This window comes from Gavia stellata, chromosome 26, assembly GCF_030936135.1.
Source record: "Gavia stellata isolate bGavSte3 chromosome 26, bGavSte3.hap2, whole genome shotgun sequence".
Taxonomy (NCBI): Eukaryota; Metazoa; Chordata; class Aves; order Gaviiformes; family Gaviidae; genus Gavia; species Gavia stellata.
Window position 1 is genome coordinate 1193881 of NC_082619.1, and position 26265 is coordinate 1220145.

Sequence of the window (26265 nt, forward strand, 5' to 3'; positions counted from 1 at the left end):
CGGGGCGAGCGCTGTGCCAGCAGCCCCATGGCCCCTGAGCACGCGGGTGCGGGTCTCTCTTCAGTGCCTGAGTCGTATGGGTGGGAGGTGGGGGTCCGTGCGTCCGGCGCGGTGGCGGCGGTGGCCGGAGAGGCCCTGCTCACGTCCCCTTCAGCGTCCCGGGAGGGTGTCGGCTGCTGCGTGCCACCCGTCGCCGCTCCCCACCAAGGCTGCCGTGTGCTCCCCGCACGCAGGTCTGCTGGGAAGGGACTCGCATTAAAGTGTCTGCACTTTGCCTGCGCCTGCCGCCTCCTGCCTGGGCGGCGGGAGCCCGGGGGGCAGCGGGGGTCCCCGGGGACAGCGGGGGCCGTGGGCTCTGCCCTGCCGGGCTGCCGCCGGCTGGCAGCTGCACTCTGCTGCGGCACCGGCTCCTTCCCACCGGGACTTGGGGACAAGAAGCAGCGCTGCTGCTGCCCTCCTGCCCCAGAGACCCCCTGCGTGGCACGGGGGCTGCTGGGGGGAGGTCTGGGGGGCACGGGGCAGGGCTGGCAGCCCCAGGGGGGTAGGGATGCCCAGGGAGGTCCCACTTCACAGGCAGCAAAGGTCCCAGGGGCTGGGGCTCCCCGTGGCGTCCCAGCCCGGTGTCTGGGCTGCTGTGTGCCTCGCCGTGCCCCGGCCCACCCGAGTGGGTTGGTGCCTCGCCAGGGCCAAGCGAATGCCGGGGCTGGCTGCGGGACGGCTGGGCACGGTGCCCGTAGGACACCCGCAGCCACGCTGCTCTGCCCTGGCCAGCCTCGACCAGGGCACGCTGTGGGCTGTGGGTGCTGGCCGGGCTGCCGTGCCCCCGCAGCAGCCCCGCAGCCCCGCGAGGAGCCCCGCTCGGCCGCCCCAGCTCCCCGGCGGTGAGCGCACGGGGAAACCAGCCATGAAGTCAGGGCAGAAACCCTCGGCGGCTCCCAGGGCTGGCCGAGCGCCTGGCTATAAAAGGACTTAGTCCCTCTGCCCCGGCCCCGCGTCCTCCCTGCCCCCAAACCCGCTGGGGCGGAGGCACGCAGGGAATGCTCGGGCACAGGCCTGAGTCGCCGATTTTCGGAGTCTTTCCCCAAATATGGTGCCTGGGCCAGAGTGATGGTGCGCTGCGGGGCTGGCGCGCCCCAGGAGGGAGGGCTGGGGGGGCTGGCCCCCGGGCTGCGCTGACATCACTGTCCCAGCGCCGGCCTTTTAGCACAGGGTCGGCCTCCTAACTGTGCAGTGTGCTGGCTCCTGCGCAGAGCATCGCCCCTCGCCTCCGTGAGCAGCCGCCTGTGAGTCCTGCTGCAGGGGTGGGGGGGGCAGTGGAGAGGGTGCCTGGGGTGGGGACGCCAGCCCCTGGCACCGGGGTGCTGCTCCCCGGGATGGGGACCCTGTGCCTGGGATGGCAATGCTGCTCCCGGGACTGCGATCCTGCTCTCTGGATGGGGATTCTACTCCTCCGACTGGGATGCCGCTCCCTGGCTGGGAATGCCGCTCCTTGGATTGCAATGCCGCTCCCCGGATGAGAGTCGGGCTCCCCAGGAGAGGAAACTGCTGCTCGGGCTGGGGACACAGCTCCATGGGCTGGGGACGCTGCCTGGGGCGCGGTGCCATCCCTGGTCCTCCGGACTGTGTTGCCGTCGGGGCTGTGCGGCTGTGGGTCAGCCGGCGGTGGCCAGGGGGGCCGTGCGGGGCTCAGGGCAGCGTGGAGCGGGGCGGCTCCAGCCCCCACTTACCCGTTTCTGCCCTGTGCCTTGGCGGGGCCGGGAGATGGGCACGGGGCTGGCGGGGCCGGGGCAGCTGGCGGCCAGCGGCACTGCCGTCAGGCCGAGGGAGCCGTGGCCGGCGAGGCTGGGGTCTGCATGCAATCCCCCCATGCGGGGCTGGGCCAGGGCACGGGGCGCTGGGCGGCCGGGGCAGGGAGCCGAGCTGGCTGCGGCATTGCTGGACATGCATCCCGGTGCTCGGGATCTGGGCACAGGCTGCCTGGGGGGCTCATGGGCTACCCCTGCCCACACCGCGGGGCTCGGGGGGTACCCCTGCATCACCGGCAGCGAGCGGGGTCAGCATCCTCCGCTGCACCGAGCTGGGCCAGGTCTCAGAGCCTGTCCTGCAGGAGTCAGGGTGCATCTGTCCGGTGGTCCGGGCGAGCCAGCCCGGGGCAGGGCGTGGATGCGGGGACCGGGCACACGGCTCTTTGAGGGCACAGCCCCGGCTCTCGGTGGCTCAATGCCAAGCAGGGAAGCTGTGCGGGGAGGAGCAAGGCCAGCTCTGCCGAGGGCTCGGCTGCCGGCTCCCAGCCCCTCTTCCTCCTGGCATCCTCCCTGGCACCCTCCGGCCCTGCCCGCAGCCAGCTACCTGCCATCTCTGCCCGCCGCATGCCCTTACAAGGGCACGGGCACAGCTCCCGCCGCGGTCCTGCCTCGCCTGCGCTCCTCCCTGGCACCAGGACCCACCGTGCTGAGGCCACCCCACGGCAACATGGCCACCCTGCCCCGGCATGGCATGGCCACCCCCCTGTGCCACAGCCGCCCAACCCTGCATTGTCACCCTGGCCACCCGGACCCCTCTGCTCCGCAGCCCCCGTGGGGCAGCACGGCTGCTCCGGCCAGAGGGCACGGCCGTGCCAGCGGGCAGGGGATGGGGATGAGGCCGCTCTCCCGTGCAGCCTTAGCCAAGGAGTGGGGACAAGGCACCTCTGCCGGGATGGGAACCGTCTGTCCGGGCAGGCTGTGGGGGTCACGGCCAAACACTCACCTCCAAATGTGCCTGGACGGAGCTGAAGGGCCGCTGCATGGCAAGGGAAGAGCCGGGCGGAGCGCATGTCCCTGCTGCACCAGGGCAGGAGGTGGATTCCACACGGGTGCTGGGGTGGCCATGGGGTCCCCGGGCAGGGGGCCAGCATCTCCACAGCCTGACGGTCCCTGTCCTGCCTCCAGGTCTCCCACCCGCCGCAGCCATGGCGAACAAGGGCCCGGCCTACGGCATGAGCAGGGACGTCCAGTCCAAGATCGAGAAGAAGTACGACGAGGAGCTGGAGGACCGGCTGGTGGAGTGGATCGTGGCGCAGTGCGGGGCTGCGGTGGGTCGCCCTGAGCGGGGCCGCCTGGGCTTCCAGGTCTGGCTGAAGAACGGCATCGTAAGTGGGGGGCCAGGCGCCCGCCGTGCCTGCCGGCCCCGGGGCTGGGTGGGCGGCCGGCAGGGAGCTCCACAGCCGGCGGCATGCGTGGCGCGGCGCGGCGAGCCCAGCCTCTCCTCTGCCGGCAGGTCCTCAGCAGGCTGGTGAACAGCCTCTACCCCGACGGCTCCAAGCCTGTCAAGATCCCCGACACCCCCCCCACCATGGTCTTCAAGCAGATGGAGCAGATCGCCCAGTTCCTCAAGGCGGCCGAGGACTATGGCGTGGTCAAGACGGACGTGTTCCAGACCGTTGACCTCTTTGAAGGTGCGGGAGGGTGGGTGGGGGGCAGCCGGGGTTGGGGGGGGCCAGGGCTGCTGCGCTGTGCCCGTCCTCACGCCCCTCCCTCCCTCGGCAGCCAAGGACATGGCGGCGGTGCAGAGGACGCTGATGGCCCTGGGGAGCCTGGCGGTCACCAAGAACGACGGGAACTACCACGGGGACCCCAACTGGTTCATGAAGTAAGTCGGGGAGCATGGCCCTGGGCGTGGGGACCCCCCTGCCCTGCGGCTGCCTGGCAGCACCCCAGAGCACACGGCTGCGGGATGCCGAGCTTTCGGCTGGGAAGGGAGGGTGGCTGGGGCACCCCTGGGGAGCGGGGGCTGCTGGGCACCTCAGGGATGAGGGTCCGGCCGCCCGGGGGGCGCGGGTGCCGCATGGCCTCTCCCTCCACCCCACAGGAAAGCGCAGGAGCACAAGCGGGAGTTCACCGAGAGCCAGCTGAAGGAGGGCAAGAACGTCATCGGCTTACAGATGGGGAGCAACAAGGGGGCATCACAGGCGGGGATGAGCTACGGCCGGCCCCGGCAGATCATCAGCTAGGCAGCCCCCCTCGCCGCCCCCGGCCCTCCCGCCACAGGGAGAGCAGCCCCAGCCGGGACCTCCGTCTTCGCTCCCCCGGGCCCAGCGCGCCGCAGCCGCCCCAGTGCCGGCGGCCGCCACCGCCCCTCACCGATTGGTATTTATTGAAAAGAAAATGCCAGCCAGCCCAAACGACCCTTCAGCGCAGCCAACGGCAGCATGCGCCCAGCTGCAGCCCCCGTGCGTGGTGACGCACCCAGCCTTGGGGACGCCGGGGCAGCCCCGCCACGCTCGCGCCGTGCCCCGGGCAGCCTCTCGCCTCTGGCCTCGCACGCCCTGCCGCACCCCCGCGAGCCCCGCCGCCAGCCGGTCCTGCCCCCGCCGTGCTCGCCGGCACCCATGGGTGCCCTGCCGCCTTCCCTGGGATGGCGGGCAGGAAGGGCACGTGCCCCGGCCCCTGGAGCCGCCCTGCCTGCCTGCAGCCCCGCACGAGCCCCACGCCACCGCCGCAGAGATCCTTGCGAACGGGGAGAAAAGAAAATTGGCCTCGGTTTTGTACTTCGTTTTTCTCAAAATTAAAAGGTTATTCATCTAGCACTGCCTGACAAGGTTTCCTCCCGCCCGCCCTGTCGCGCCGGGCCGGCGGTGCCAGGAAAGCCGAAGCCACCCTCCGTAAAAGCTGCCCAGGTCGCCTGGGCCACATCTGCTCCTTCTTCCAGCTCCGAACCTGGGAAAACCGGAGCTGGGGATCAGGCCTTCCCTGCCCGATTCAGACGGCCCCGTGGGGTGGCTCTGCCCTGTCTCGCCTGAGCTGCAGCGCCGACCTTCCTCCTCACTCCTTCCAACTACTCTGGCCCACTCTTGCCTCCCCCCCGCCCAGAGCAGCCCCGGTTATCCCGGCTCCCAGGGAGCAGGGCACGGAGGGCTGCGGGCGGCCAGGAGCAGACCCAGCACCCTGGCACGGCCTCCCCACAAGCCCCGGGGCTGGGAGGTGCTGGGTGACTCCTGCTTCCACAGCGAGAAAGTGCTGGGAGGGCAGAGGAGCGACAGGGGAGAGGAGGGTTTTTAAGACTTTATTTGGAAAGCTACACAAAAGGGCTTTGCTGATTAAAAAACAAACCCCAGCTTTAAAAAAATAAATCAACGGACCCAAAGACACATGAACAAGCCAACCCCGCTCACAGATGAGCCGCTGCCAGAACAACTCAACCTCCCCTTCCTGGCCCAAAGCAGGCACTGCCCACGGCCTCGGCCCCCCTGGGCACCGGCCACAAACTGGTGCCCCAGCAAGCGGCGGGGAGGCACCTGGGGGAAGCGGCTGCAGCGAGCTGGCGCTGCCACGATACCTGCTGCCAGGGGCACTCCTGTGCCCGCCGCAGCAGCAACAGCCCCGTCCAGCCCCCCTGAGCAGGACGGTCGAGAAAGCCCTGCTGCCTTCTGCCTCCCCAGCTGCACAGCTGCTCGCGTGCCTGCGGGAGATGAGGAGGAGGCAGTGGGGTCAGAGCACAGGGGACAGGGGGCAAGCGCTGGTTGGAGATGGGCGAAACGACTCCCTGCTTCTAAGCTGGGCGTAACTGGTGGGTACTGGCCAGCTCCTAGCCCAGCGGGGCAGGCAAACGACAGTGCTGTTGGGGTCCCTGCCTGCAGAGGCAGCTGCCAGGGGCCCTGCCACATTTTCCAGGCTCACTCTGCAGAAATTGGGGACAAAGCGACACTTCTTCCCTGTGCTGCAAGGCCGCGGGAGCCGTGGCATGCAGGGGTCTCTGTGCGGAGCTCTGCCAGGGCTGCCATGTGCCCAGGAGGCATCGGCATCGGCACCGGGGCCTTGCTCCACGCACAAAGGGAAGCCCTGAGTATCGCTGCAGGGCGGGCTCCGTTAGGAATGGGTTTAAGGCTTGCTTTGTTTTCCAGAGCGAGGGAAAGGTTACCTCCCCTTCCGCTGCCAGCACTCTTTCTCCTTGTTTCCGAGCCACTTCCAACACCACCTTCCGCAGAACACAACGGCAACGGTCCCCGGTGGCTCCGGAAGTCTCTGCTGCCCGTGCTTGGGGAGGACGTACCGAGTGGGAGGGACACAGCCCAAACCCCCAGCCCCAGCTAGCACGTCTGGTGCTCCCTGTGGTCCGAGAGGAGCTCGGCCGTCGCCTCCCGGCCAAGGAACCCTGCTCCGGCGGGGGCTGCCTCAAGGAAGCTCGCAGCTCTGCTGCTGCTGGGAAGTTTGGGGTGGGTGGGGGTCCAGGACCCCTCCTCCCCCTCGTCCTCCTGGGCCGGCTCTGGGTGCTCACACTCCATCTCGACGTCCTCGATGTCCTTCTCCCGGTAGAGCGGCACAGACTCCATCTCCAGGCCGCTCTCCAGGGCTCTGTGCTTCCCTCCCTGCTGGTACCATTTGCAGGCGGTCGAGCCGTTGCAGGTCAGGTCAAGTCCCACATTGTTGCGGGTCAGGCAAACCTCCAGCATGTAGTAGAAAGTCCAGAACACGGCAAAGCATCCCAACAGCAGGAGGGTCTGTGGAGGAGGAAAACCCTTCAGAACCAAAGCCCTCAACCACCCCAGAGCCCTGCTGTCACCCAGCGGAGGGGGCACGGCGCCAGGAGGATCGGTGGGGCAGGTTCCCACTCCTCCAGGCCCTCCTGCGGAGGAGGGGGTCTCCCCGCCCGGCCCAGCCGGCAGTCTCCCCGGTCCGCAGGCAGGCTCACCTTGAGGGTGTTGGCTGTGATTGTGTAGTGCTGCTCCTCGGGGATCTCCAGCCCCGGAGGGCAGGGCAGGGAGAAGTCACTGCTCAGGTACTGCCCGCTCATGGCTTCCTCCAGCAGCCTGGGGGACAGAGGCACCCCGTGAGGGTCCCACAGGCAGGGCTGCTCCAGGGAGGGGCCCAAATGCTCACAAAGGGTCCAGAGTGCCTTTTCCACCACTGAGGGTTGCCCTCCTGGGTCAGACCCAGCCAACACAGCGTTTTTTACAGCCCACGGCTCCCCTGTGCAGTGTGTCGAGGGCAGCCGCAGCACCCTGTGCCAGGGGCCCGCGGCCAGGCTGCGGCCTCACCCTGACATGCACCTTGCAGCTCCAGCCAAGCAGCGCCTGCTCAGAGACTTCTGCTAATGTCCCTTAGCCCTCCACCTCCTGTCTCCCCACTGAGACGGGGTTGTGGTGTCCTACCTCTGCCGCTCCTTCATCTCTGCTGGGGACCAGGAGGAGCCGTACAGGGTCAGCTGCCACCGCTTCAAGGTCCCAGGCCTCAGGCTCTCATCTCCTGGGGAAGAAACAGGTTAGACCAGTGGGGAACTCTCCCACCCAGCTGGGTGGCACCGCACGGAGCTAACCCATGGCCGCCCAGGTGCTGAGCTGGCAGCTCCCTGGGACACGGCACAGAGCTGCTGCCACCGCCCCATGGAGGACCCCTGGAAGGCAGGACTCACCGATGTCCCTGATGACCAGTCTGTACGTGCCCTTTGCTTCCTCACCCCAGCACCGGACCGTGGAGAAGGTCCAGTCAGCAAAGCCATTGGGGTCCCTGCCAAAGGGTGAGGAGAAACACCCATAAGAGGGTAATGTAGCTTGAGCCACAAGGCTGGACACGGGCCCTGGCTCTCCTGCTTGGGGCCAGCAGGGCTGGGTGTCCTGCCCTGCAGCGGGAGTCTTCACACCCCGTCCCCCTTAGTGCTTACGAGTCCATGCTCCTGGTGGTCCCTATCAGGGACATCATGCCGCTGGGGCAGAAGAGCCTGATCTCCAGGTTGCCGCGGCGGGGGTGGGTTATGGTGACGGTGACTGCCACGTGCTCCAGGGTTCTCATGCCGGAGAGCTCCAGGTCGGCGGTGGTGACTGGGAAAGGGAAGGTAGGGTTTACCGAGGCTGGTGGCAGGGATGGAGTCCCCCCTTCCAGCCAGCCCTAAGGGGCTGCTGTGCCACTTAGCAGGACACACATGCACACACAGGTCTCTGAGTCCTCCCAGCTGCCCCCGTGCATCCGTGCCCCGGGAGCAAGAGGCAGGAGCCAGGGCAGCCACACCCCACACAGGGAGGCTTTGCCAAGTGCCCGGCAGCAAAGCCGCGCTGTGCTCTGCGGCCTGGCCCACAGTCTGCAAGGAGCCTCCTTGTCTGCCCGAGCGGAGCCACCCACGCACCTCCCCAGATAGGACAGGGAAAGGTGTCCTGGCACGATTCCTCCCGGGCACCCCACGTTGCGCTCGGGCTGCTTCACATGGACCAGAAGTCAGGTTCTCCCGGCCCAGAGCTGCAGGAGGCACCTGGTACTGGCTGCCCTCTGCCCGCAGCTGTACCCTTTGTCCCCTGCCTGAGTCCAGCCAGGACCAGGCAGGATGGAAAGGATTGTGAGAAAGGGGTGAGGAGGAGGTGGTGAGGAAGGAGGGGTGAAAGGCAACAGCAGTGTTAGCAGTGGGAAAGCTGACTCCCAGGCATCTCCCAGCACGTCCCGGAGCAGGAAGACAGTACGAACCCACGCTTTCCTCTGCTCACAAGGAGGGGGCCCAGGCATGCCTCCCTGCCCTCTCATTTACCAGCAGCCTCTCGCCTGCAGCCGAATCCTCATTTCACAAGTGGGGCCCAGCTGCTGCCTACGCGACTTGTGCCACTGCCCCGCGGGCTCCCCGACATCCAACTCTCCCCCGGCCCTGACGCAGGGCTTGCGGGCTCAGGAGCCCACCCAGAGTGCTTTGGCCAGTGCAATAATACCTCGTCCTTCATCAAACCCTCCTGCCCTGGATTTGGGCCAGCTTTTGGCAGTCCTGGAGGCTGCTTTGAACCCACAGTTACACAGGAGCTAGGTTTGGAAAGAGGACTGGGATGAGAAGCCTGGTGTCCATCTCAAACCATTCGCAGCTCCACAGATGCTCACAGCCCCAGAACTGCTAATTATAGCACAGGAAACCCTGGCACGCTTCAGAGCGGATTTCAGCCTGTGGCTCGGCCTCCTCTCGGCAGCCCCAGCCAAGGGGCAGGTGGGTGCTCCCCAACATCTTCCAAGCGGGGAGGCGGGTGCACCCCAGAACCAGGCAGCCTGTCTGCAGCAGCCGGCCAGCACACTCCCTGGGGCCACGCGGGGAAAGGGTTAACTCTGAGTCAGCCTGTGGTACCTGGGGGACAGTAGTGCCCCTGGCCACACATTCCTCTGCAGCCACACATTCCTCTGTGCATACTTCTCCAAAGCGCCCCTTTTCTGCCTCTCCCAAAACTCTGCTTGCTGCCCAGCTTCCAGCTCCCAACTCCTTTTAGGGCAGGAGGAGCTGCTTGACCTCCAACCCTCTCCTCAGAGGCAGAGCAGGGCTAACCCCGCTGCCAGCCCGAGGAGCAGGGTGTCATCCCCCTGTCCCTCTGGGGCCCTGCGGTGCTGGTACCTGCAAGGGAGCAGTGTGGTGCAGTGCCAGCCCAGCCCAGCCGGGCCGGGCCAGGAGAGAGGGACAACATGTGCCCAGCGCCTGCCCTGCATCTCCTCAGCCTGCCGGCAAGGAGGGGAGGAACAGGACCACCTCTGCAAGGGGGGTGCCGGTCTGCCGAGCTCCGAAGTCTTTCCAGCGGGACCTCTATCCTGGGGAACAGCCTCTGGGCGCTGCCAACCCGCAGCACCTCTGCCAGGAGCGGCAGCTGGGGCAGCGAGGGGCGCAGGGCCAGGCCCCCTAGGACAGCATCCCCAGTGGGACAGGGAGGGGGCCGGCGGCCCAGCCTCGGCACAAGAAGCCGTGCCCAGCCAGAGAGCCAGGCCCTGCTGGGGGCCGGGAAGGGCTTGGGGCCGAGCTCTCCTTCCCACTGGTAGCAGCCGGAGCAGCGTCTTGTTTATGTGGACAGAGGCTGGCCAAGTCGGGAGCTGGAGCATTACCTAAAATGGTCAAAGCCAGAGGAGCAGGTCTGGCTGCTGCCCAGCCTGGCCATGCTCGCTAATGCCTGTCTGGCTCCTCAAAGACATCAGTCTATGGGATGGAGTTATGGGGAGGGGACCACATCAACGGACACACATCCCCTGGGGAAGGGCAGTGGAAAGAGAGAGGAAAAGCCCAGGCAGCCCAACACTTAACCCCCTCATGGCCTCATGCAGCCCAGGGCTTGCCCCACCAAGCTGTCAGCATGTCCAGCTGTGCCCCATGCCAGCGGGAACAGGCTGGATCCCCAGCCTCGGTGCGTACAAGCATGTGCTCTCATGTGGCACACCTGCTCTTACCGTTCCAGGCGACTTCCAGCTCCTGCGGGAGTAATGGAATGCTCCTGCCCTCCTTCAGTGGAGGGCTCATGTATGAGGCGAGGTATGGGACAGACTCCCAGATCTGTCAGGGGAAAGGCGAGAGGATTCAGCATGAGGTTGCACACTCCCTGCACATCCATCTCTCAATCTCCCATCACTCTTGCACGCTGCTCCTGTCCGTAGCACACCTAACGCGTGTGGATGTGGGCCCAGCTCGGGCCCAGGCCAAGGGGCCTCTCCCGACGCTGCTCGGGGGCACACAAACCCAGGCAGCACGCACAGGCTGCCGTGAGCGCCGCAGGGCTGGAGAGGAGTGGAAGGAAAGCAACTGCCTGCGGGCTAGAGGGGACGATGGAGACTCAGGACTCCCAGCTCTGTGTTTCTCTCCGCCACCACCTGAGTGGCTTTGAGCGGTCACTTGAAGCCATTCTGTTTCAACCCCAGGCGCGGCGGGGCAGGGAACGTAGCAGAACCCAAAGCCCTGCAGGAAAAGAGAGCAGCCTGAAAGTCCCTGTGAAGCAGGGGCTGTTGCTGGCAACTGGCAGTGACCCGGCACAGCTGCGCGGTGCTCTATGCACGAGTGCGGACCAAGTGCCAAAGGGATGTGCCCTCGTCTCCATGCAACTGGAGGCACAGGGAGGAAGAGATGGGGATGCCCCTGCCTGCTCTGACCACACCACTCCCTCAGCAGCCCCTGGGATGCAGAGCCCGGAGCTGCCAGCTGAGAACACCGTTTCCTCAGGGCATGACGCCCTCCCTGGAGCCCACCACATACGGAGGAAGGTGCTGGGGCTGCTGACGAAACTCCCCAAGCCATGAATCAGAGCTGTCGTCTCCCACCAGCGAAGGCTCTCGCCCATGGCTATATATAGTGCTGAGAGAGCAGCAGCTTGGGGGCAGGTTTCAGGCATTGCCGAAAGCCTCATTACCTCATACCAAAAGCAGTCTTATAGCGAGGGCTGGCAGGATGATGGCCAAAGCGCTGGCCCTGAACGGCAACAGTGTCACTCCACGGCGTTGCCAGTACAGGAGCTGTTGCCGCCACCAAGCTGGGTCTGCTCTGCTGGCCCCCAGGCACAGGAAGGGGAATTACCTTGGCAGCGTTCACCAGCCTCCAGGCGTTCAGCAAGCCGAAGCCGTGCTGATGGCTGTGGCTGAAGCCGGCTTGGTTGATGTCCCACTTCGCGTGACGATCCTCGTACTGAAAAGAAATGCAGGGCACTCGTTACCTTGGGGGACACCAGCAGCCCTGCAAACACGGAGCAAAGGGAACTGGGCCCGAAGGGAAGGAGGCTCAGAAATATCCTACAGCAGCAGGGAAGCAAACCCACATGGCCTTATTAGAAAGAAACAGGTTGACCTTTGTTTGAAACAAGTCCCAGGACAAACAGACTTCCCAGCTCCTCAGAAAGGAAATCAAGCAGCACGAAAGGGCACAAATGCCTCTGCTCTGAAACATCCCAGCTGCTCCCTGCTGCCCAAGCCAGAGCCTGTGGGATGGCAGAAGCCTTGGGGAGAAGGAACCAAGTCCTTTAAATCAACAAGAGCCGGGCCAGGACAGATCTGGGTCCCATCACTTATCGGGTTGTAGTACTTCGGCAATGCTGGCTTGCAGTTGTGGAAAACACTGCCCTGTGCCAAAGTGAGTACAGCGTTAGCTGGACACAGACTCCTGCTCCCCAGAGGGGTGCGGAAGAAGCCCCGTCTCGAAGCCAAATCGGGCAGCTCCAGTCAGTTCCCACTCCTGCTCTCTGCAGTGAAGCTGTGCTGGAGTCAAGGCCGAGCAAAAGAAATGGCTGTGTTTGTTGCTGAGCTCTCCATTATGTCTGCTTCCAAGAGCCTGAGGGAAGCCCAGAGCAGGGCAGAGCTCCTCGCTTTCCCACTGCATGGACTGTGGGGTGGCATTGCACAGATGCGTGCAGGGCCAGCCACACCGCACGCACGCGTGCGTACGCTCCCGGTGTCTGTGGGTGAGGCTCGGTGAGCCCCTGGATGATCTGTATGCTGGCAGATAGAGGCATTCCTGGAGCAAATACCCCATTTATTATCATGACAGAGGAAAATGCCTCAGCCGCATTCCTGGGAGGAACAAGGGTCGAGGGGAAAACGCAATCCCTTTGCTGGGAGCCAGACAACCGAGAGATTTATAGAGGGGCAGGCAGACATAAACAAAGATGTGCACAGCAGGACCTCGGCCATCCTGCAGCATCCCCGAAGGGCAGCAGGAGGGAGGGAGGGAGGGCAGGCCACTCACCTTGGTGGCGGTGAAGACAATGATGTGTTGGACATCTCGCCAGGTAAGACATGGCCGCACCTGCAGCATCAGCGCGATCATCCCGGCTGCAAGGGGAGCGGCAGCTGACGTCCCGGTGTGGCCCTCCGTGCAGCCCGTGCCCTTCTGCAAATCCCAGTCTGTTGTCACCTTCCGAGAAAGAGGAGAGATGCCTCCTGTCAGGCCACTGTTTGCCACGCTGGGGTGGCTGGGATAGGTACTGGAGCAACCAAGCACACAGTCCCGGCCCCGAGGCGTGCCCTTGCCACGCCAGCTCCACTGGCAGCCCACGCTCAGTCGGTGACACAACTGCTGGCAAAAGCCCTGGGGACACAGGATAGTGTGCCCCCCACACTATACAAAGGGCACAAGAGACGGGGGCTCTGGGGGTCCCCACCATCTTCCTGGACACAGCTAAGAAATGAGCAATGCCCGAGCACAACGGGCAGAAACAGGGCCAGCAGCCGCACTCCTGGCAGAGAACAAGGCAGACGGCAGAGAGCTTGCGAGCGAGGGCAACCCGGGCGCCCTGCGTGGAGGCCGGGGTCCTCATTTACTGCATGAGCACCCCAGCAGTGTGCAGGGTGGTGCACAAGCTGGTGGGTTTTCTTGACAGCCCTGCAGCACTGATTTACTGCTTGCGTGTTTCCATCAGCAATGCTCACAGAATTTCTGTTGCTCTACCACAAGCGCGATGAGGAGGAAAAGATCCCCCACGGGCTGGCTGCATGCATGAAGGGGAAGCTTGGAAAACTGGGAGTGAGAGGGGAGAAAAGACGGAGTCAGCAGCTCTCCTCCCCAGCAGCCTGGGCCCCCCCAGCCAGCCCTCTCCTCCAGCACCAAGGGCCCTCAGGGGCGCCCAATTATCATTTGCTGAGGACGGTGAAAACCTTCTCCACTGCAGGACGCCTTTGGCCGGGCTGAGCTGACCGTCCTGGGGGAGAGAGGAGCTAACCCAGCCCCTGCTGCACTGCTGCGACGGCAATTACAAGGGCGCTTTGTGCAGCCAGCAGTGCCTTTCCCCGCTCTGCCAGGCAGCCAGCCCAGCCAGGTGTGTCTGTTTAAACGAGGTCTGCCCCAGGTGAACAGATGGGAAAGCCTCTGAGCAGGGAGAGGGTGCGAGGTTTGGCACAGAGCGGGAATCAGAGTGCAACAACCCAGGCAGGGGAGAGCACTGCTGCACACAATGCTGGGCCAAACAGTTGGGATTCTCTGCACCATGCCAGGGCACACAGCAGCCTTTGCAGGGGACCACAGACACTCACACAGCTCCTTCACGCCCCTTCCTAAGAGATACGCTATGTCAGAAGGAAAAGGAGGGACTACGGCTGAGCGCCCACAGTCCCTCGCCGAGGGGCACCTCCCGCCTTCTGCGACCCCAGGGAAACACGGGCAGCGAAAGGCGAGCTGGAGCAGCGGGGCAGCACCCAGTCCGAATACAGCACACCAAGGCCAGCATCCAGAGTCTGACCCCCTTTGTACAAGGCTTTCAGACAAAAAGAGAAAGTTCTCTGGGTGCCCAAGGATTCCCCCTCCAGTGGAAAGACATGGGGAGGTGGTCCTAAACCCCCTGCCTGCATGAACCACATCTACTCTGTCCGTTTCCCAGCTGTCTCTTCTGCATGGGCAGCTTCCCCCCAGACAGGAGGGAGGAATTTGCAGCACATGAGCTTTCTTTCTCTGTGTGGTTGCTGAGATCAGGCTGGGAGACAGGAGGGGCAGCCAGAGATCCCGTCATCCTCCCTCAGCCAAGACCAGAACAACAACAAGAGCAGGGCAGCAGCAGGGGGAGAGGGTCAGGGATTAGCAGCTGAAAAGCCTGGAAACATTTCCCAGGCAGTTCCTGGCCAGGACATGGGTACCCAGCAAAAACCAGTACAAGGTGGGAAGGATGACGCCACAGTCGAGAGATACTGCCTGGTGCTGGGAGTTGGGATGCAAACAATCCTGTGCGGGGCTGAGGCGAGCGGCTCAGGCAGCTTCTCCTCAGGGGAAGGGCAGGAAAGCACCTTTGCAGCCACTGTTTGCAGTGTTTAGCTAAGGATAAGGAACAGCAGCTTTACACTGCTCTGGACCACAGACGGTTGCTCTGTCCTGTGGGAGGAATAGCCAAGGCACAGCAGGGTCTCACGCAGGCACTGCTCCCCTCGACCCTGCTCGCAGCCAGCTTGGCTACCGAGGCTGGACCAGCTCTTGCGAGAAGCTTCTGATTCCAGCCAATGTCCCTGGGACCTTTGGAAGTGAAATCTCTAGCTCTGCTCCCCACGTGTGAAAACCAGCACCGGTTCAGGGAGAGGCACACACACACCAAACTCCAACACCGCAGATGATCTCCAGGGTACTCTGGACGCATGCACAGAGCTGTGCTACCTTAGGACCAAAATACTGATTCAAATCTGCTGCTGCTGCAGCTTGAGAGCCGCTACTCATAGGGACCTCAAGCTCACCATAAAGAGTTCTGGGACACCCTCGCTTCAGGGACAGCACATCCCAGTTGAGAAGCCATGAATGCATAGTTTCCTTTGGAGAGAGAGACAGAGAGAGAGGGGAACTGGGCCTTAACTAAACAACTTCAGGGGAAACTCAAGGCAGTTACAGTTTGGGACCTTCCTCATCTTCACTGCTGACCACAGCGTCGTTCCTCTGCGGAGGGACCACACGGGACTGTGCAGAGCACACAGAGCCTCGAAAGAGGCAGCGGGAGGTTCCCAAATTATGCCACCGCACTGCAAACCGAACGTGTCCATCTCCCTGGGCTCCCCATGGGGAGACAGCCTGCACTGTCAAAAGCTGTAGGTTTTGTTGCCTTCTATGCTTGACTCCATAACATTCTGCCAGCTGTTAACAATTCCAACTTGTGCTCGGACGCTGCACGTCCTACAAAGAACACCCGGAGCAGCATAAACTTTCAGTAGGAAATGCAGCTAGTGCCAGAAGCCGTATTAAATTCTTCCCATTAAGGAAACCACACAACGTTTATAGTCTGGTGAAAGAAAAAAACCCAGCAGATGGCTGCTGAGACGTTAACTCTGACATCACTGAAGCACAGTTAAAAGGCGTTTAGGAGCAGACTATCCTCCAGAAAAAGGGGCGTGTAAGTTTTAACATGGCACGGGCTCGCTAAAGGAGCGATCACGGTACTGCAAAGAAACAGGGCGCCTCTCTGGCACATGCCGTGCCTAGGCTATGCGGGGCACGTCGTCCCGGCTCCCCAGTGGAATACCAGCTTCCGCGTTAGTGTCCCTTAAGGCCAGTAATCGAAATGAAGGGGCATTTGAGACCTTCAAAGTGCTCTCACCAGCAGCAGGCTTGGGGGAAGCTGGACATAAACCCAAAACTCTGTAACTCATGATGAAAGTGCAGCAGAGCCTTGCTTGGCTGCCGTTTCCTTTTTCCCTAGCGTCAGTAATTTCCAAACCAGCTTGGGACAATTGAAGTTATTTCTGAAAGGAAAATTTAGCGCCATTCTGGGTTTTACTTTCCCTGCCGCACAAGCTGAGCCATTGCTCCAGGCAGATTGTGCTGTGCTCTAGTTAGGCACAGATTCTTGCCCTGGCTCTGGACTGCAAGCCGAGCTTCCTGAGTCCCAACCAGGTGGCTGAGGAGCCCAGGCTCTCCCTGTTCCCCCGGTTTACCCAGCACGCGGGGAAGCCTGTTTGACAAGCCTGCATTCTGTTCCTCTGCGGCAGGCACAGAGCCACGGCTGCACGTCCCTGCTCACAGGAGCACCTAGGCACCGTCCCTCATCTGTCAGGCCCCCAGAGACCCCGGAGCACACGCTGCTGATGCTGATCTGCCACTGGGACCTCACTGCCTCATCGGCTTTGCCAGGAAAGTGCCTTTGGGAGCTGCCCGTCCTGACGAGAGATCCTCCTGATGCCTGCCAAGCCTGGGACAACCCAACCCCAAACAGTCAGGCCTGGGAGCCAGTGACATTTACCTCAAGCTGCCCCAGGGTGGTTTGGGCTCTGCAGTCCCTGCTGGCACCGCAGGACAGGAACGGGTCATGGCCATACGGGCTGGTTAGCCTGACAGCCGCCCGAGCGCACCAGCACCAAGGGAGGAACATGCTGGGTCAGGCCTGGGGCTGGTGAAAACAGGCCCAGCTGCTTGGCTCGGGCAAAAAGGACATTTTGTTGACAAGAAGTCATTTTTTGGCAAAAAAAGGAAAAGCTGATAAAAATATTCTGTAAAATTCAGCTGGGAGAAGCACACGTGCCAGAACAGAGAAGGAGCTGGGGCCAAGTAGTTTAAAGAGCCCGATGCTGCTCCCAGCCCTCCGTGCTCATCTGTGCTCCTGCATCCCTTCGGAGCAGAAGCAAGGGGGGCTGGCTGGGCAGGGTGTGCCGCAGCCCACACAGAGCTGAGCCGCAGCTGCTCCTGTCCCTTTCTCTTCAGGAAAGCCCACAGTGGCATGGGAGTCTCACTCCAGGCTTCCTCCTCGCTGCGCAAAGGGAGCACACACAGAGCTGGCATAAAGCTTGTTTTCTGCCGGCTGTCCCCGGGGCTGAGCCGGGGGAGCTCCCCGGACGACATTGCCAGGGAGACAGTGTGCAGGAATTTCTTAGGGGTCACCCAAGTGGCCCCAGTCCCAGAAGATGTCTGCCTGCAGTTCCCAGCAGCGCAGAGCAGGGATGCAAGGGAGCACAGTCCCTGTCCCTTTCGGTCTGACATCCTGCCTGCGCTTGAGGCGGCAAACATGACACACGTAGGATCTGCATTTGTGGCCCGGAACTCGGTGTGCCCGCGAACACCCTTGCAGAGAGAGAGTCACCGCACCGCAAGTTATAGGCTGACAGATAGCGACGACATGGGGAACAACTAGAAATAGGAACCTCCCTCTCAGAGCACTATTTATGTAGGACCTAGATAAAAATCACGTTCATTCCCTGCCTCACAGAGGAACCCAACTACCAGCGTAAGGCAGATGTGTGGCAATCACAAGGGACAGAGCTTCATCCCTTCTCCACACTGGGCTGTTCCAGCCCCACGGCCAGGTGTGGTCAGCAGAGCACAGGGGAAGCCATGCGCCTTGCATGGTACTCACAATGCTCCTCATCATCTTGTCCCCACCGCTGAAGGTCACCGCTAACATGGAGGCACATTCCTCGGCATAGAACGGCATGGAGCCCGTCTCATCCACCGCGCCTGGGAAAAAGTAAAAGGCATCGACCGTATGAAGCCTGTTTCGGTTTAACTGCTGAAATTGCAAGGTGACAAGCCCCTGAGGACCTGTCCTGCTAGCTGTGCTTTTTCACAGGCTGGGAGCTGGGCAGGGAAATCGGACCCAAGCCTGCATTTTTCATGGCTGGAAGGAAGATCTACAGGAAAGGCAGCCACAATAAATAACCTTTCACTGTGCTTAGTATTACACAGATCTTCTACCCCTCATGTAGCGTCTGCCCTCGAAAAAATGTATTAGACGTTTCTTTTCTAACACATGTGATAGAAATACTGCATTTGAGGTCACTCCCTCAACAAGGCAGTGTATCTGTCACAGCCCCAGAGATGGAGGCCTGAACGCAGGCAGGAGTTTCTTTGGCCTCCACTTGCTCTGTAGGGCAAAAGAAAACTGCAGACTTGAGGGCTGAAGCCCAGCACCTCTACACACTGCCACGTTCATTCACAGAGGACAGACACTTTCCCGCAGATTCCCACTATCCACCCAGCTTCCAACTGGGCAGGTTTTGCGCTTTTGGGATGATCTCATTTTTCCATGCTGGGAAGGAGCGAGACAGAAGACAGACGCACTCACCTATCGTGACGGTGTAGATGGAATTGGCATAACCATCATAGTTGCAGTTGTCGCTGTGTTGCCCGCCGTTGCCACTGGCCACGACGAAAATGCTCCCAAAGCCCCTGCGACCCGCTATCACGCCATGCTGCAGGGCAGCCTGCGGAGAAGGAACCATCGCTGGTCAGGGCGTGTAGGCAGGCAGGCCCTTCCCGGGCCCTTCCCCGCTGACCCCAGCAGGTTTCTGCCAGCAGCCGTGGCTGGCACGCGCGGCTGTGAGCCGTGGGAGAGCAGGGCTCTCCCGGACCTCGTGGCGCACCTGGCTGCCAACCCAGGTACAGACGGACACGTGCGCCTCTCCTGAGCTGGGGGAGCGTTCACCCTGCGGACTGCTCTCAGGCACAGGACGTGCCGGAAAGCTCTGTCCTGGCATCTCCATCCAGCAACCAAAGCCCACGCTCCGAGATTTCAATAACCAGCCCTGCCAAGTACTCGGGCTGATAGTGGGGCCAGCCACAACCCCTCTGGGACATATTTCACCCGGCTAGCAGAGTCAGGGAATTGTGTCTGTTACAGCCCCGAGCAGACATCAAGATTCCAGAGCGAGTGTGTTACAAAGGCAGTGATGTGGCCAACATCTGGTCTGGGGAATGGCCTGTCTATAGCCTATCTATAACTTACTAAGATTTTAAGTGGATTCTGCATTAAAAATAAAAAAGAGAAAAAGGAAAAGCAACCTTTCAGGCAATCACAGCACAAAGACTGACCAGCATTTGAACTCCAGAGGAAACACAGCAGCCCTAGCCCTCCCAACTTCAGCGGGGCTCACTCTGGAGCTGGCTTTTCTGGGGCATCGAGGCTTTCCTGCTGACAGGGACTACCCACATGTGGCTGCTGCCCTTTTGCAAGGCCCCAGCTCCCACATACACTTGGGCTTTGCCTTTGCTGAGAAACACAACCACACCAGCCCCGCTTGGGAAGCACATTTCCAGGCCGACACGTTGCACAGGCATCATTTCTGCCTAGATAAAGGATGTGTGTCTGATGGGCAAGCAAGAAAGCAATCCCGCTGGAAACCAACCCTCCTCCTCTGCCCTCCCTTTGGCAGGTGAAGGCACATACTGCATTGGCCAGAAAGCCCTCCAGATGCTCTGCTGTCGTAAAGCAAGCTTTGCTTGTGCTCTGTGAGCTCCCAGAGCTTGTTACAGCTGTCTCTGCATGCAGGAAGAGAATAAATTAACTTGCAGAACTGGAAACCATTTGTCATCGTGAACTGATGGGTCAGTTGTCAGCGTTGCTCCGAACAGCACAGTAACTGCTATCTTGCAGTTAGAAAAGTACAGCAAAAGGCTGCCAAGCAGAAGAGAAATGAAGCAGAACCACGTCCCAGGAGCACTGCAGTGTCATTTTTGGGGCCCCCTCTGGGACCCCTTGCTGTGGCACCCGGGCAGCGGGAGCCAGGCGCAGGTGGCCGGGTGTGTTTTGCAGCGGTTCTGCAGCACGGGCACTGCGAGAACGCTGCAATGGCCTGGGAAGGAGCTTCAGCTCTGATGCTTCCCCCCACCGTGGTGCCACTGAGAGCGAATGCAGCCATCGCCCCATCCCCTTCCTTACTGCTAACATTTGAAGGCACGCTCCCTGCCTTGAGAACCACCCCTAGCACTAGGAATGCTCAGTCTCCTGAGCGGGGAGCATCCCCGGGATTGCAAAAGTTGTCAGAATAATACCACACGTTGCGAAAGAGCATTTTCCTGCTGCAACCAGCCTCTTCTTGGAAAGCTCATCTAATGCTGCCTGAATGCTGCCCTCCCACAGCAACCTCACCTCTCCCCACTGCACGGTAACATGCAACACCTCCGCTGGCAGCAATGGAAGCAAATAAACGTGCGCTGCACCAGAGCAACACCCTTCCTTGCCTGTCCAGGCAGGCAAGAAACCAGAAGCACCAGAGGGCTGGCCCAGGGGTGACCGTACTGCTGGGACTGTTTTTTACCTTTCCCAGTTGATGGGGGCCATCCACGGTTTTCCCATCATCATCTGGACCCCAGCTGCAAAGAGAGACACCGTGAAGTGACAGCCCCAGGAGTCGCAGACAGCGACTCTTCCTCCCATTACACTTTGCCGTTACAGCGAGGTCACCAGCTACTCCCTGCACCACGACTGGGATCGGAGGGCACTGTACTTTCCCATCCGTCAGGTTGGCCCCTTGCTGCTGGGATATCACTGTTGTGTTTGCACTGTGCCCCTGGGTCAGATTCCAGTGGACAAAATGTTTGATTTTTATTTAACAACCAGCTTCTGACACATTCCAGTCCCCTCCCCAACCACAGTGGGGGCCACAGTGCCCCCTCCAGCTCAGCCAGCCTGCAGGATGTGCTGCAGCAGTGCTCAGAAGGTGGCCTTGCAACCATAGGTGCCGTGCACAGCCCGGGCCAGCTCTCCAGTAACAGGAATACTGATGTTACTCTTAACAGCAGTGACAAAGAACCCCACCTTACACGCCCGGCTGCAAACCCCCTCGAGGTTCAGAGCCCCTGCGATAGCCTAAGTGCAGGGCACAGGCAGGCACAGAGCCCAGGGGGACAGTCAGGGTGTCCCCTCTGTGGGACAGACCGGCCACGCTCACAGGACCCACAAAAGCGGTACTGCTTTCGGTGCCTCAAGGCTAGCTGGAGCCACAGGAGGAGAGGAGGTGGTGTGAGCATTCAGCCACGAACTGCAACCCCCTCCCCAGGCAGAGAGGGGCCCATGGCCCTTTGCTGGGTGTCGGCGTGGCCCGGCTCAGGGTTCCCTTGGGGCTCACCTGCAGCTGTAGATGTCATTGATCTGATAGTGCTTGTTGAAGGCGACGGCCTCCATGCTGTCGGTGAGGGGCCCATCCAGCACTCGGATGCCTGCAGGACAAAGGACAATGAAATGTGACCAAGTGGATCAAAGTAAGCTGTGTAAACAGGGCAAACAAATTCCTTGGCAGGTTCCCACTGGCGACACTCGCTCTCCCAGACTGACCGAACCAGATCTCTCGGAGCTGTAACCCTGCAGATCAGTCCGCAGGGGCTAGATGCGCACGAGGGTCTGGGATTGTAGGTGCACCCTCATGCACAGCTCCACATCCTCTGCCGGATGTGGCTTTTCTGCCAAGCAAGTCCTCCAGTCCCACTACCAGAACCAAGATGGTGACGGGGACAGCACAACCGAACACCAGCTGGGCTCACTCCCACGCACCCTTGAGCCCCCCTACTCAGAACACTGCTCCCCAGGGGCTTCTGCACATCCCACACTCAGTTAGCCCGCTGCTTTTCAGGGCTAGTCCCTGCCCGGAGCAATTGCTTCCCCTTCCAAGTCGCCAAACAGCCAGGCATCGCTTTGGGATGGATGGCACGCTTGCCTGCTGAGGGAAGGGCTCAGGAGATGCAAGACGTCCCAACTACTGTGCTCAGACCAGGAGGGCAAGGCCACCTCTCCAACAAAGCCAATGAAGGCTCAGTGCTGACTTTTCAGCGACCCAAACCAGTGATAATGACCGTTGTGCACCACAGTTTAGGCTGGCAAAGGATGTTACAAATGGAAACCAGGCAAGCATCTCAATGAAGTCGATTTATAAACAGCGCAGCCGCCCACCCATCTCAGCTCTTGCCTGACACAGCACACGCGGCTTTTCACTGTCGCATCTGAGCCTCCCCCATGGAGGAGCGGAGCCGCCCAGCTAGGGATGTGCTGGCTCTCCCTGCGCCGGCTGGCACAGCGCTGGCTCCAGCACTTCCACGCTGCCAGGGCAGTCTCCCTGTCCCTCGCAGAGCTCGAGGCTGCCCCGCTGTGCTCACCCTGCAAGGCCAGGCACAGCTTTGGAGAACTGAAGCCCGCAGAAGTGCCAGGTCCTGCCTGAGCAGCCCAGGGTTAAACCCTCCCTATTCCCCATGCTGCAGCTAAACTATGAGCTCATCTTTCCTTCTGCCAGCTGGGCTTTGCCAGCAGTGTCTGCCCGCAGCCTCCCAGGCCGGCTGGAGCCCAGGGACTCTGCTGTGCCACGACCAGGTGGCTGCTCAGGGAGCACCCCGTCGGGGTGAGGTAAGGAGGGAGCCGAGCACAGGGCAGGGGTGCAGAGCCGTGTGCAGTGCCCTTGGACAAGCTCCGGGTTCCTCAACACCCTGCTGGCATCCAGGGGCCCACCCGCTCCCCAGCCCTGCTGTCTCAGCCAGGCAACGTGGCACCACCTGCCAGGTACGCAGAGAATCACATCCCAGGCTGCAGCGCAGCAGCACTGTCCTCTGCTCTGCCAGGGACGCATCCTGCCTGGCACAGAGATCTCGCCTCCCTCCCTGAAGGACCGTGAGAGCTCTGGAGACAGCTGAGGCCACAGCGGCACATTCCCTGGCTTTGGAGAGGAGAGATGCGCAGCCGGACCCTCGTGCCCCGTCCACCCGCACGAGGCAGGCCTGAGACCAAGGGCCGGAGGATTGTGAGGGATTGGCAGACATTAGCTTCCCCGCTGCCTCCAGATACAGCCTGCAGTGCTGCATTGGAGTGGGCATGTCGTTGCACGTTTGCCTGGCTCAGGCTGCACGGTACAAATGTGCATCTGCCAAAAGCTTTGTGGCGGGGCAGGCGGCGTGCTGGGAGTACTCTGGAAAAGCTGCCACAGCACACACCTATCCCGCTCTGCCAGGAACTGGCTCCTCTGAAGAGGAGCCTAGGCAGCCGCCGGTTCCTCCCCCTGACAGACCAACCAGCCTGAGCAAGGCACCGGCTGACTCAGAGCCGCTTCGGCCAAGCCGCCCCTCCCACAGAGCCGTGCCCCGGCCCCACGGCATCAGAGGTGAGACAGCCGGGCATGAACACAGCACGTTGGGGTGCTGCAGCGTGCACGTACCTGCGATGCGGCTCCCGTAGGCAACTCCCACTGTGCAGAAGCTGTTGTTTGGCACGGCTGCAATCTCCCCGGCGCAGCGGGTCCCGTGGTGGTTGCCGTTCTCCTCGTCAGGGTGAGGCATGGGGTCGGGGTCATTGGAGTTCAAGTCATAGCTGCCTTCTGGGCTCTGAAAACAGACCTCCGGTCACGACTCAAGGCTCTGCTCTCCTCTCTTCGGGAAAAGCAGGGCTTCAGAGCATGCTACGCCGGCTGAAACACCGCTTGGAAGTCACGGGAACTTCGGGGCTGCTTCCACACAGGGCTGCAGCTCAACAGTGCTATCTGCTGCTGTGGGAAGGGGACCAACAGAGGCAGCTTGAGCAGCTGCTGTGGGTCAGAGGGAGGCCAGCTCTCGCGTCTAAGCAGCTTCCTCCCGAGGGAGCACAAAGGCTGGTAACCCCGCAACTGGGTGCAGAATCTCCCAGGGAAAGGTTTGCTGCTGGCACTTCCCGCCCTGGCTGAGCTCCCGCTGTGCCGCCTGACCCGCCGGAGGCCTTCGCCAGCCGCGTCGCCTCGCCCAGCCTCCAGCCCGCCCTCGCGCCTTCCCGCTGCAGAGCCGGCACTCACGTAATTTGGCTGTATGTCTTTGATGGTGTGCTCCACACCGTCGTCCACCACCACCACCGTCACACCGCGCCCCGTCACGTTCCGCTCCCAGACGCCTGTGACATTGATGTCCTTTCCGGGGCTCTTGCGGTTGTTCTAAGCACCAGGAAGGGCAGCGAGGGGAGAGGAAAAGCAGAGCAGTGGGTCAGCTCTGAGGAAAAGGACTCCCAGACCTTTCAGACACGCTGGCTACTGTGCATGGGGCCGGGCTGGGAGCACAGGGAGGAGTCACAGGACAGTCACGGGAGATTTGTTTGACACGGAGAGCAAGCAACAGGGACACGAAGCAGAGTGCCCAGTGCCGCAGGGCCAACACTGCGCTCCAGCCTGCTAACCATACAGCATGCTCTGGCCGAAAGCCCTCTGCCCACCCCAGCGCCACTGGTGTGGGGCCAGCAGCAGGAGCTGCCTCCTCCCGTTATCGCGGCAAGCGCACGGCGAGCAGGGCGAGCTCTCAGCGTGCTTCCTCCTTGCTGCAAGGACAGAAAGCGACTGTTTTGCCTGCCACGTGACAGCTCACTTGCAGCCACACAAACAGCCCGAGCCTGCTGGCACAACGGGAGCCGGAAAACCACTCACCAGATGCCACTGCTGGGGGTATTTGGGATCGTTAAAGTGCAGGCTGCGTTTGGAGCGCTTCAGAAGCTTCTGTTCCGAGTGCCACCGCACGCTGTCGTGCTGTGCAAACAAAGTGTCCACCGACCTCCTTATTGCTTCGGGTTCGCTTGCCGCGTGGCCGTCGGGCTGGTAGGTGAAGAGGTAATGGCCCTTGAGCTCCCCGACGCGGCCCATGTTCACCAGCCCCGCAGTCCGGGCCAGCTCCTCTGCCCGCTGCTCCAGCTCTTCCTCGGGCGCGTCCAAGCTGACAGCCCAAGTCAGCTTGCTGTGCCGGGCGTCAGTGCCAGGAGCGCACTCCCCGCCGCAGGCCAGTCCGTCTGACGACGCGAGGGGGATCCAGGCAGCGCTCAGCCAAAGGCACGTGTGGATACAGAGTGCGGCCTCCATCCCTGCGCTCCATAGCGGCACCCTCCGCTTCCAATGCGGCATCAGACAGGCGGGCTGCAAACAGCAGAAAATAAAAACGGTGAGAACCTCTTCCGATCAAGAACAGGGCGGCTGCGGCCTCACCTAAAGGTCCCACAGAGCCCCGCGGCTCCTGACTGGCAACGCCGGCACCCAGGCTTGCCCCTGGCACAGCAGAGATCGCCTTCCAGGGAACCCCAGCCAAGGCGGCTCCTCCCCAGCGGCGCAGCACTGGGAGGCCACACCCAGGCCGGGCAAGGATCGATCCCAACCGCTGCCCTGCCTGCCAAGGTGGTAGCCTTGGGCCAGAGCACACCGCGCTGCTGACTGGCAGGCGGAGGGCCACTTCCTCCTCTCGCCGTGGCCCGGCACCACGGAAAACTGGCAAGAAGCCACCGACGCGCAGCTCCCCAAAAACAAAGGTCACGAGAAACGCCACGCTCCATGGGCACCTGCGGCCGAGAGGCGGTTCCTCTTCTGGGGGAGCCCCACCGAACTCGTTTCTCACCTGCTGTGTGGCCGGAGGAACCTGCTTTCCCCCGGCACGGGTGGAAATCACCGCCGAGCCCCGGTTCAACCCCTGTTCCACGAGCCACGGCACTGCACGGCGGGAAGCACCTCCCGCCATCCCGCTCCGTTTCCCACGCCCACGGACGCGCCCTCACGCTGCCCGGAGATCGAGGCCCCCCGGCAGTTTGCCGGTAGTGACTACCCCAGCCGTTTTCCTCTCTCGGTCGGCTTCTCAGCCCGTGACACAACTCACCAGCTGCGGTCCGCGTTGGACACCGAGGCCCAGATTCCTCTCCCTAAACGAAAGGCTTTGACTGCCCGTCGCTGCCTTTACGCTCAAGAGACGGGCACCTCCCGAGAGCGACTGCACCCGCCGGAGCCCTACGGCGACCCGGGGCAGGCCCGGCGCTGCCCAGACGGCGCCGGGGAACACGGGCACGCCCGGGCTTCGGGCGGGAGCCCGAGTCCCGGAGGCCACAGCTGCGGGGCGGCTCGGGCAAGCCGGCCGTCGCCACGCAGCGCCGCGGGGCAGGCCGCTCCCCGCGCCTGCCGCCGCTCCCCCGGCCCCCGGGCGCCCGCCCGCCCCTGTCCCCGTCCCCCGCGCTGGGCCGGCCGCCTTCAGCCCTGGCTGGGCCCGCCGCGGCGGCGCGTCAGGGACGGCCGGGCCGCTGACCCCCGCCCGAGCGAGGGGGCGGCAGGGCCCGGGGGCCGCCCCGTCCCGCCCCCCCGCGCGGCCCGGGAGCGCGCCCCGCCCGGCCGCCCCCCGCTGCCCCGCCCGGCCGGGCCCCGGGCCCCGGGCCCCGTCCCGCCGCCCCGCCGGGCGCTCACCGGGCATGGGCCGGCGCCGCTGCCGGATGCCCGCGGCCGCTGACAGCGGCGTCACTTCCGCCCGCGGCGGCGCGGCCTCCCCTCCGCCAGGGCGGCGCCCGCGGGCCGGCCGCGCCGCTCCGCGCCGCCGCTCCTGGCGCCGGAAGGGGCGGGGCGGCGGGGGCGCGGGCCGTGCCGCTCCGCTCCGCGCCGCTCCCGGCCGCTCCGCGCCGCGCCG

General features: G+C 62.8%; 2 protein-coding genes across 2 annotated transcripts; one reads left to right on the forward strand and one right to left on the reverse strand.

Annotated features, from left to right (window-relative positions):
- The first annotated feature begins 1199 nt into the window (after window positions 1–1199).
- Window positions 1200–3996, forward strand: TAGLN (transgelin). The gene is made up of 5 exons (XM_059829736.1): window positions 1200–1283; window positions 2931–3130; window positions 3259–3436; window positions 3528–3630; window positions 3850–3996. The coding sequence occupies exons 2-5, from the start codon at window positions 2951–2953 to the stop codon at window positions 3989–3991; spliced, it is 603 nt and encodes a 200-aa protein (XP_059685719.1). The 5' UTR covers window positions 1200–1283; window positions 2931–2950; the 3' UTR covers window positions 3992–3996.
- Window positions 3997–5244: 1248 nt separating this feature from the next.
- On the reverse strand, window positions 5245–24734 carry PCSK7 (proprotein convertase subtilisin/kexin type 7). The gene is made up of 15 exons (XM_059829672.1): window positions 24267–24734; window positions 23649–23783; window positions 23043–23208; window positions 20976–21066; window positions 20166–20220; window positions 18194–18332; window positions 17486–17586; window positions 12421–12588; window positions 11260–11367; window positions 10146–10248; window positions 7639–7795; window positions 7390–7484; window positions 7130–7223; window positions 6670–6787; window positions 5245–6478 (listed from the first exon to the last, which is right to left on the reverse strand). The coding sequence occupies exons 1-15, from the start codon at window positions 24732–24734 to the stop codon at window positions 6068–6070; spliced, it is 2409 nt and encodes an 802-aa protein (XP_059685655.1). The 3' UTR covers window positions 5245–6067.
- Window positions 24735–26265: the final 1531 nt, after the last annotated feature.

What these genes read in the sequence shown, in the direction of transcription:
- TAGLN (XM_059829736.1), top strand. Translation starts at nt 2,951, where the DNA reads ATGGCGAACAAGGGCCCGGCCTACGGCATGAGCAGGGACGTCCAGTCC. An exon ending in TCTGGCTGAAGAACGGCATC is followed by an intron (nt 3,131 to 3,258) that starts GTAAGTGGGGGG and finishes CTCTGCCGGCAG; the next exon opens with GTCCTCAGCAGGCTGGTGAA. An exon ending in GACCGTTGACCTCTTTGAAG is followed by an intron (nt 3,437 to 3,527) that starts GTGCGGGAGGGT and finishes CTCCCTCGGCAG; the next exon opens with CCAAGGACATGGCGGCGGTG.
- PCSK7 (XM_059829672.1), bottom strand. Translation starts at nt 24,734, where the DNA reads ATGCCGCATTGGAAGCGGAGGGTGCCGCTATGGAGCGCAGGGATGGAG. An exon ending in TTGTCTTCACCGCCACCAAG is followed by an intron (nt 11,368 to 12,420) that starts GTGAGTGGCCTG and finishes ATTTCTTTTCAG; the next exon opens with TACGAGGATCGTCACGCGAA. An exon ending in GAGATGAAGGAGCGGCAGAG is followed by an intron (nt 6,788 to 7,129) that starts GTAGGACACCAC and finishes TCTGTCCCCCAG; the next exon opens with GCTGCTGGAGGAAGCCATGA.